A 10842-nucleotide genomic window follows, 5' to 3' on the forward strand; every position below is an offset into this window, starting at 1 on the left:
TTTCTCCAAGTGAGGATGTTGTGATAGGAGCTCATTGGTGAAAGTATTTATGAGGTAAGTGAAGAATAAAAGAGGATAAATTTCGCTAGAGATTGTTGAATTAACGTTAAATATATCAAATGCATTGATTAAATTCATAATAAGTCGAGAGAGAGAGAGAGAGAATGAAATATAAAATGTTCATATGAACCGTAAAAAATAGGAGAGAAGCGAGAACTTTTTTTAGATAGTGAGTTTAGCACTTGACTAGAATTACCTTTTTTTCTGCTATCAAGATGGACATTATGGTATTTCATAATAAATTACAAATTTTCTATTTTTTTATATGTTCGATTGATTTGGCTCAGTCGACTTGGCTTGATACTATTCTCTCATAGTATCTTGAAATGATTGGCTCCACCTTCAGCCATTTTACTTGGATATACTTGTTTCCGAGTCCTTGTTTTAATCGACTTGAGACTTGACTCGATCTACCAATCCAGTCAACTCGTGACCTTTGTTGGTTCTAAGTGGGTCCGGTTGATCCTTTACATGCGATCTCTTCCATTTAACTCTTATTACTAGCCATTTGATATTCTGAAGACCTATATGAACACATTTTTATGTACAAATATGAATTTAGCAAACTTTGAAATGTTTAAATCATAAAAAATTATTTGATATGATAAATGTAAAATTTCATTAAATATTATAAATTATTAATTTTATTATTTATAATTATGCTGATCAAGTAGACATCAATAAAAAAATTTATTAAACCAATTATTTTTAAAATAATAATTTAATACTATTTAATTAATAATCGAATAGTTATTTATTAACTAATAATAACTTGTTTTATAAATTAAATTCGACAAAAAACGATATTTTTTATTGATTAATTATTAAATAATAACATAGAGGTTTATCTATATATTTAATTAAATTTATAATATATTAAATAAATATTATAATTAAATAGTTAAATTAATAAAAACAACTTAAATAAAAAAATTAAAGTCGCAAAATAAACTTCCACTAGATATTCGCCCCGGGATTCGCAAAACTGTCGCTGCCCTACCTTGCGAAGCTGAAGGAGATTTCTGCCTTGGCGAACTCGACTCGCGCAGCCCCCCTGCTCCCGAATGCGTCGCGAATCGACGATCTCCTTCGAAGCATCAAGCCCCCTCGCGAAGCCCCCTGCTCCCTGCGCTCGTTCTTCCACCGTCGCTTGAAGCACCGAGCGCCCCCTTCTTTCAGATCAAGGTAAGTCCGCTTCACTCCCATTCTCCTCCGCCGTCGCTTGAAGCACCGGGCGCTCTTTTTTCCACCGTCTCTTTAACTTGTTGTGGTGTTAAGCCTTGTCTGATGTTGCAATCTTTGCAAAGGAAATAGATAGTGTAAGATCCCGTTTGGAAGGATTCAAGTTAAAACCTCTGCTTAAATCCTGCATAAAATTGTTACCAAGCTGCCCTATTTCGATGGACACTCAAAGATTGCAAAAAGCATTTCTATATTATTTTGAAACGAGAATAGGCTAATATGAACTCTAAATTTAATTCCATTGAAGAGAATGCCAATTGGTTATTTGTACTCTTCAAGAGTTGGAGGAATACAATGATGGTGAAAACTGATTTTATTAAACAGTTAAAGAGAAGGAAATCTAAATTTAAATGGTGCTTGAAAGTGGACAAAGCTCTTCTCAAGCAAAATTGCTAACCGTCTTAGAAAATTTAATTTCATCCAGAGTATTAAGGTAGGTGATACTGTTTTGTCTTTTTCCAATTTATAATAGAAGTTTTTTGTGAGATTTACTAGCCTTATTAAAAGATTAATTTTCTTGAACAGGGTGGATAACTTCTCTATTCTGGTTAGTCTGGATTCTTCTTTAACATCAGAAGAAGTCAAAGGAGGAAAAAGTGCTCCTTTTTTAATTCTCTTGATGCATCTAAAACTCTAGCTAGTTCCTGAATTTTTTGTTCTTTTAAAATCATGTTTGATACTATTAGCTTTAATTTCATGAATGGGTTCAGTGGTATTTATTGTGCCAAGGCTTCTATAGCAGGGTATATATGTTCTCTCCTTTATTTTATTCCTTCAAAAGTTTTGCTGAAATTCTTTTCAGTAGACTCAGATTTGATTTCTAAGCTGTTTGATACTTCTTGTTCGCTTTTTATTTATAGGAGTATCAGACTGTAGTATTCCATTCCATGAAAATTTTTATCCGTGCTCAGGTGGAGGCAAGAAAAGATCATCTTTACAGTTGATTTTGAAAGGAATTTTGATAGCTTAAAGCATAATTTATTTTCATCACACCATCTTATTCTTTCTTCTTCCATTGTATAAATTAACCGTGCATACTACTCTACCTATTTTTAATTTTGTTGTGGAGTTTTTGTGCAGTTTCTTCAATCAGTGGATCATTGGTAGCATTTGAAAGACCCTGTATCAGTTGTTTGAAACTCCTATCCATAGTTTTATGTGATTATTTGTTAATTATATTTTGTTATTTGTAGCTTTTTTCCTTCCATTCTTTTTTCTTTTTTTGTTTCTTATTTGTAACTTTTTTTTTTGTTTATTGGAACATTAGATATCTAGTTTTAACTCTTTCAGATGATGGGGTGAGGTGGCTTGTTGGTGGTATAGATATATTTAGTTTTATCTTTGAATTGCTTGATATTTTACAAGTTAGCTTTGGGTATAATGTTTCAACTCTGATAATAAAAAGGCTGGGTTCATGCTTCATATGATTTGGGATAGGTCAAATTTGTTAACAATAAAATGGCTGGGTTCAAAACCAAATGTGTTTTACTAACATTTTTTAAACTCTTAAATACTTACATATGCGGCAGCTAAACACAGTTGCCTATCACATGACGACACTTTCCTTTGTTATGTTACATATGCAACGGGTAATTATTTGTTTTGTTATGTTACACCTTTTTCTTTCACTGTAATAATACAACCAACAAGAACAAAGAGACTGACATGCCCGCACTGTGGGAAAAAGAAACGTGATTAGACTCTTACTCTCTCTTGAACCCCCCTGGCCTACTTCCCGCTCCCTCCCCCCGGGTCGACCAAAAACCCTAGCCTTCATGATCCAAACACTAGCGATATAATCGCGATCAAAGCTAGCTAGGAAGGCAACTAGGGATCGCGGCGTACAAAGCCCTTCGAAACTCCCATCTTTCACCCGCTTCCTCTCTGCTCCTACCCGAAACCATTAAGAAAGGTAATCCTCGTCTTTCACCCCTTACTCCCCACCTTCGCGCGCTTCAGCTTCTCTAAATCCCTCAAATACGTCTTACAACGGGATTTGAGAGTGGGATTTGAGAGTGTTTCTAAGGCATGTAGATTGATTTCTAGTGGATCTATTTGTTTGTCATGTGGCAAAAGCGATGCAGGTGGGGGCCTCCAATGAGACTTCTATTTGTATTGCAAAGTTTGTATCTTTCAAGTGGGAAATCATCTTTCTATTATAGATGGGGTTTCTGTGAAATTTCTCATCACAATTGAAGAAAAAATTTTATTTTCTCTCACTTCTCTATAATTTGTGCTTGAGATTGGCTTTTAATGAGTAGTTTTTTTTTTTTTTGGTTAATGGTTCAAAAGGGGTAAGTGGTGGTATTTAGTTTGACATTGGGGCTTATTGGGACTGGTGTTGTGATGGAAATGGCTGGTCGTCTTGAAACCTGTCCTCAATGAATAATATAACAAATTTAATAGCTTTGTCAATTTAGCAAGTTGGTGAATTTGCATATCTTTTCGTATTGTTGGTAGTAAGCCTGATCAAAATAGATTTGGAGGAATCATGTCATTATCGACCATTGATTTGAATAACTATTGCAAGTGCTGTTGATATTCAAAGATTGTCCATGTTTGCAACAATTTAGCGAGCTCACCATAAATTCTTAGTATTTGGAGGGTTCGAAGCAAATTTAACATGCGGCAAGGGACTTGGCCCAGGAGGTTAATCACTTAGTCTTGAACTGCCATAGATACCATTATTATGTTGGACCATCCGCATCAAACAACATGTGGGTTAAGCTTATCATTATCAAAGAGTTTATGTAATTTGTAAATATGCTTAATTTTTTAAATCCAAGTTTTTGGGATTGTTATGCATAGTGGTTTTAATGGTGTGCTACTTATCTATTCTTTCATGGTATTGATGAAAGAGATTGGATTAGGTGGAAGAGGCTGGGATGTTGTGGACTGTGACCTCCAGTATGGTTAGGTAGAGGTGCATGTTTTGTCACACCTTAACTTTGTTAATTTTATCTTCAGGTGTTTGCAAAAAAAAAATGATTTGAACGGTAAAATGCATCGTTGGCTATTTTTGGGAGGAAATGCTTTAATGAGACACAACAAATGATAAGATAAACAGTATATTTAAGCTCGTTGGAGGCTTTAGAGCATTGGACTTGCAGATTAGGTTAGAGTTTTTTGTGGGATGAGGGAAAGAAAATGGAAAATCAAGAGGAATAATTAACAATGGTGAAATGTTTATGATGTTTCAATTTTTTGGCAAATATATACATCGAGTCACTTATACAATTTTCATACAATTTGTTCTCATCATTGCTTTGAGCAGGACATCCTTTTCACACAGCTATTGAGTATTAATACTGACGATATGTTATCACCAACACTCATGTCAACATACTCTTTCATTTTTTATTTTTTGTTATATCTTTTATATTCATTTTTCTTAATAGGATCTAACCAAAATTTAGAGCTGCAACACTTGTCTTTAATCACACATCTTGTTTCTGTCACCTATGGTTTTTATTTATATTCTCTTGTAATATTTGAGTATGTTACTTATGATGTTTATTATGTTGGTTTTGCCTGAATTCACTTATAGCAATAGAATCCACTAGCTTGTGGGAGGTCTATTTAGGATGGTTGAAACTATCCATAAAATTAGTTGCTGAGTTGTTGTTGGAAAGGCTAGATTTTCTAAAGATATTGTGGGTTTATAGAATTTTTTCTTAAAAAGTTTTAGGGAGCAACTTTGTTATAATCATCACACTCAAGCAGATCTCGTTGTGAAAAGTTTCTAATCACTACAAATTTTTTTTAAACAAGAAAATTAGCCAAACAAAAGTGTGATAACGTGTAATGTTATAAAAAAACTGTCCCAAATATGCTTGGATAAGAAAAGTCTTGTTTAATTATTGTGGATGGGAAATTCATAAAATTAACTTTTCAAATTATAAAAGTTTTAGAGATATTCAAATGAAATTTATTACCAAGGCTCAAAAGCAAAATTATATCAATCTTCTGAGTTTGTTTACTGTGGGTGACAAATTCAATATAAATCCAAGTTCATATAGGGCCAATGTTATGTCAAATATAATATTACATTTGCACTCAAAATAACCTTAGGTCAGTTAGGACGTGAGTCAAGTCATATATCTGTGTGATTTGACCAGATGAGAAGTGGTTATAATTAGTGTTTTTTGATCGGGTGATTTGTCTAGTAAGGCCCACTGTATTACAATCATGATTGTAGCTCATATGTTTCTTAATGATGTTGTATCTCTTTGAGTTGTGAATCATAGGATATACCTGATAAAACAAGAAAACCTTTTTAAGTTAAGGTCAACTTGAATTTTTCCTCTCAGACAAACATGCACCTCAAGTCTATAATGTTTTATTGGATGAAATAATTCATAGCTTCTAATAAAGATTCTTCTATTTAGTTGGGTTGTCTAGCTCCTCTAACTATGTAGATCAATGACCATGATAATCCGAGATGATGTAATCATTGGATCATGATCGTGTTTGTCTTCACTCCTCCCATCTACCCGCACTTAAGCTCATGATGATAATTGTTGTAATCTAAAATTAAATTGTTGCTACTGTACGCCGAGCAATCAACTCACTGTTGACTAGCCTTAATCAAAAGCGCTCTCTCATCATTGAGAGGTGTAATCAACCATAAAAGCTTGTAATTCGGAAATCTTGAAACTTAGATCTTAAAGTCCTCTTAAAATGTGGATGAAATCTCTGTACAGTGTCCTAACTGTTTCAGCTAACTTTTGAAAATTTGACTGAAACTTCACTTAAAACTCGTTTTTATTCAATTTCAAGTGAGGTCGGTGTGCAAATTTTTGGAGCCCACAATATGTAAGATATTATGAGTTCTTTTATGTTACTTTAGTCAATGAAGTTAAACCACATGTTACCAATTTTTTGCAGCTACGACACTTCAGTATTTATGGTTGTAAAATGTTTTTTTAACTCAAAATTTTCTTGAAAAGTGACAAAAAAGCTGTAACCAAAATAGAATTCCTATTGTTGCCTAGAAATAAAGAATGAGAATGATGATCTCCTAGGAGGTGCAATAGTTTGTGATTTAAATACTTTCAATAGGGGGTTTGTTTGTGCTGGATAAGGGAATTTAGAATAGAAAAATGAAATTATCATTATAGGAAACTCTTTATTCTATTTATTTTTATTTCAAACACATTGAGTCAAAAGATAAGTTTTTATGTCTCTGGAATGATTATATTAAGGGATTTCCATTTTAATGTGTATATCTTATGTTGAACACAGTATTGATAAGTATTATTTGAGGATTGTGGAGGGAAGGCAAGTTTTATTAGCTAAATCTTCATCTTTGCGGTGAGCAATTCGACTCTTAACTAAACAATTAAAATTCTCTGCATGTTCCATCCCTTACTCTAGAGCACTGGATAGGTGCAAGTCTAGTTGTTTTCTGTCTATAAATTCTAAGCTTCTTCTGATAATGTTACTTGAACTGGTTGTGATTTTTGAGTACTTGGACATGTAACATTTGGTTACATAGCTGTGGTAATATTTTTTGCGGTTTTATTCTAATTTATTTTGTTGGATATAATTGTTATAAATTATGTGGATTTGGTTATTATGATATTGTAATTTGTAATTATACCGCACTTCTTTTGACTATACCTCCAGCACAGAAGTGTTAACTTAAGGTGTTGACCAAAAAGGATGGTTCGGAGTCTAAAAAGGCCTAAAAAGATCAAAAACAAATCCAAGAAGGGAGATTCTGGTTCTTCTTCAGTGCCATCCGCTCCTGCGAAGGTAAGGATGATGATATGTTTTGAATTTTTTCTTAATTTCTCCATTGCCCATCTGCTCCTGCAAAGGTAAGAAAGATGACATGTTTTCAATATTTTCTTAATTTCTCCATTGCTGCCTGAGAATGAAGGTATTTGTAGATTTGATGATTTGGATATTCCCATTGATTTTCAAGATTGAGTCTATTTTGGGATTTCAATCATGACTTTCATTTTCTTTGTTTTTTTCTTTTAATAACTAGGTATGGGAACCCGGAGTAGATAAATTGGAAGAAGGGGAAGAGCTCCAATTTGACCCCTCCGCATACAATTACCTGCGTGGTTTTGGCATTGGGTGGCCCTGCTTGAGGTATTTGGTTGAAACAATATCTTCTTCAAGTATTGATTTTGTTTATGTAGTTATTGAAATTGAAATAAGCATCAAAATAGTCCTATGATTCTTTGCAGGGCTTCTTTCTGGTACCAAAGTCTATATAGTGCCAATTTAGTCCTCAAACACTTTTAGTATGGACTGAAATTGCCCCGTGGGACTATCATGGGACTATTTTAGTTCCAATTTAAAAAGTATGGGGACTAATTTGAGACTCTGGGACTAAAATGGTCCCATGTAAATAATCAGGGGACTATTTTGGAATTTCACTCCATTGAAATTGCCCCTTTTAACCTTGATGCTGCAACAGTTTTGATATCATCCGTGATTCCTTGGGATTGGTGCGTTCGGAGTTTCCCCACACATTGTACGGTGTTGCCGGAACTCAGGTTATTCATTTTTCTATGAGTGCTTATCTGTGCTATTTTTAAAGTAACTTGAAATTCCATTTTACTAGTGTAATAAACGAGTTAATTAATTATTCTTAATAATTACTAATTATTTATTTAGCTAGACTAATTAAAAACTAATTATATTTTAACTAATATTTAATTATGATAATTTTCCAATGCTAATTGTTAGTGAATTCTTTATCTTCTAGGGGATTTCCCCTTGTGTTGACTGCCAAGTATTCTCCAATTATTAAAATGCTGGGGCATTGGCTTACAAGCCACACGATCCTTGTGAATTTACGTGTCTCACACCTAAACTTTCATATTTACACACATAGAACTCAAATCTTTAATATCACAACAAAAATAGCACTATTACCATTTTTAAAAAGTGAAATAAACTTTTGCACTAGTTTAAAGCACCAAAGTGTTTATTTATGTAAATATGAATGTTTAGGTGTGAGAGATGTAAATACATAAGAATTGTGTGCTACTTACGTAAATTTTTCCAAAATGTTTATGTTTGAATTTGCATTTTTTTAACGAGTTGCAAACCTTTGTTGCCTTGTAGGCTGAGCAGGCATCTTGGAACTATATTGGAGTTTTCAAGATCTCAAATATTTCTGGAAAAAAACGTGATTTAGTGCCATCTGCAACAGGTGATGGAGATACGGATATGGATAGTGAGAGTAGCAGCGATGAAGAAGATAATGTTGGTGATGTATCCACACAACCTATTTTACAGGCAGGAGCTTAGCCCCTTGTTTTTCTTCTTTATCTTGGTGATGAATGGCGTGTATAACACTACAACATTATTTTTTTATTTATTCCTCAGCTGCATAAGGTGGCCCATCAAGGATGTGTAAATCGCATTCGGGCTATGTCACAAAAGCCCAGCATATGTGCTGCATGGGCCGACAGAGGACATGTCCAGGTCAGATTCTTTTAGTAAGATTCCCTCTTCCGACTTTGCTGAAGCATTTAGATTCCTTAGTTTGAAATCCTCTAGGGCAGCACTTTCATGCTAGAGTAGCTTCTAGGGGTGTAACTCGGCCGAGCTGGCTCGAGCTCGATTCGATAAGCGGCTCTTGAGCTAGACTCGATGAGCTAACAAACCAAGCTCAACGTAAAAGTGACGTAACTCATTAGTTCTTAACCAGCTTGTAGTTTAAAAAAATATTAATGAAGGGACATTAACATTCATATCACCTAATTCCTATGTATTTACACATCTAACGCCTGATATTTGCTTTTATTATTTCTACCACACAGATCTTTCATTTCAACTCTTAAAAAGTTAAGGTCTTTTCATGCTCAAGTAAGATGGCATGTATGTAAAAATTGAGTTTAGTTGTTAAATTTGTAAATACATGGGATTGAGTGGTAAGTATGTAAATCTTTCTAATATAAAATATACTTCAAATATATTAAAATTCAAGGCCTTTATCTTTAAATTATTACAAATGTAAATAAATGATATTTTACATTTTATACCAGAGTCGAGCTCAAGCTTAATTAATTAATTAAGCTCAAGCTGAGAGTAGCTTGAGCTTGACTCGTTTACACCCCTAGTAGCCGCCAAGTAGCAAATTTTGTGTTCTATCTCATTCTGAATTGTTTATTAGAAGTCTTTAAATGTTATATGCTTAAATGTCAAAGCTGTTTTCATTCCTGCCTCAATACTTCAAAGCAGGTGTGGGATTTTTCCTCTCAACTTAATGCTTTGGCAGAGTCAGACGCTAAAAGTAACCCTGGTGGTAACAGTATAAATCATGTCGCTCCATTAATTAAATTTGATGGGCATAAAGATGAAGGCTTTGCCATAGATTGGAGTCCCGTTGTTACCGGCAGGCTCGTCTCTGGTATGGTCTAAAGGCAATCAATCCGTGGCTTAATTTTTTTTATCAAATTAAATAATCTTTGTTGATTGAGTAAAGTGCCAAAATAGTCCCTTGACTGTTTCCATAAGGCCATTTTAGTTTCAAAGTCTATAAAATGCTAAATTAATTGTCAGACTCTTTTAATAGAGGTTAAAGTAGCCTTGATTATGGGGACTAATTAGACTATGGGACTAGAATAACCCCACTACAAGGAGCCAGGGAACCATTTTGACACCTTTCTATTTGTTGGTTGCATGCAAAAAAGGTTCTTATATTGCTAAGAATGTGTACATAATCTCTATAGGTGATTGCAACCATTGCATTCATCTATGGGAGCCTTCGTCCGATTCATGGATAGTTGACGCAAATCCTTTTGTTGGACACAAAGCGAGTGTTGAAGATCTTCAAGTAGGTTTTTGGACCTTGAAACCAGTGTCGGAGCTCCGGCATAGTTCGCTTATGTGATTTTGTTTATTTTTCGGTGCAGTGGAGCCCAACAGAAGCGGATGTCTTTGCGTCGTGTTCTGTGGATGGGAATATCTCAATATGGGATGCACGGATAGGAAAATCTCCTGCAGTATCTATAAAGGCTCATAACACTGATGTGAATGTCATATCATGGAATCGGTTAGAGTTACTAGTAACTTTTTTATTGCACTTTTTTGTAGTAAAGCCAATGCTCGTTTTTTAATATTGCTTCAAGAAATTAGTTTTCGTTGTGATGAGCAGGCTGGCTAGCTGCATGATAGCTTCTGGCAGTGATGATGGTAGTTTTTCCATACGGGATCTTCGATTGATTAAGGTACAACTATTTCGCAGCTTTGTATATTAGTTGACTAACACCATTTTTGTGCCAAATGAGACAAAAAAAGAAAAGCCTGAACATCCTGCGGTACTGATGTGTAGTTCCTGCCTAGCTGTTGCTTCTGCATTTTTTTAGGACATTTACATGCATGCTTATTTATTTACATATTTAACACCCATTGTTTGATATATTTCATATTATTATCTTATGCATGAAAAGTTGTATTTTACTCTTAAAAAGATTGTGGTGTTGGTATGCATGTTGATATGGATCTATTGTTGTTAGATATGTAAATGCGTAAGAGTTGTGTGATATATATAATTATACCCCCACCCCCCCC

At 34.2% G+C, this 10842-nt stretch overlaps 1 protein-coding gene across 3 annotated transcripts in view; it reads left to right on the top strand.

The window, feature by feature from the left end:
* Window positions 1-1025: 1025 nt before the first annotated feature.
* Window positions 1026-10842, top strand: part of LOC110026435 (glutamate-rich WD repeat-containing protein 1) — a 17641-nt gene continuing 7824 nt past the window's right edge. The window contains exons 1-12 of one of the 3 annotated variants that reach the window (XM_020727368.1): window positions 1026-1245; window positions 1627-1735; window positions 1828-1849; window positions 6931-7059; window positions 7298-7404; window positions 7736-7814; window positions 8389-8562; window positions 8653-8751; window positions 9511-9679; window positions 10002-10105; window positions 10185-10324; window positions 10427-10499. In XM_020727368.1, the coding sequence (XP_020583027.1) occupies window positions 6967-7059; window positions 7298-7404; window positions 7736-7814; window positions 8389-8562; window positions 8653-8751; window positions 9511-9679; window positions 10002-10105; window positions 10185-10324; window positions 10427-10499 (1038 nt within the window). In that variant the 5' untranslated portion in view covers window positions 1026-1245; window positions 1627-1735; window positions 1828-1849; window positions 6931-6966. The remainder of the gene's footprint in view (window positions 1246-1626; window positions 1736-1827; window positions 1850-6930; window positions 7060-7297; window positions 7405-7735; window positions 7815-8388; window positions 8563-8652; window positions 8752-9510; window positions 9680-10001; window positions 10106-10184; window positions 10325-10426; window positions 10500-10842) is intronic. The other 2 variants (XM_020727367.1, XM_020727369.1) reach the window with 2 other exon arrangements.

This window comes from Phalaenopsis equestris, unplaced genomic scaffold, assembly GCF_001263595.1.
Source record: "Phalaenopsis equestris unplaced genomic scaffold, ASM126359v1 Scaffold000372, whole genome shotgun sequence".
Classification (NCBI taxonomy): Eukaryota; Viridiplantae; Streptophyta; class Magnoliopsida; order Asparagales; family Orchidaceae; genus Phalaenopsis; species Phalaenopsis equestris.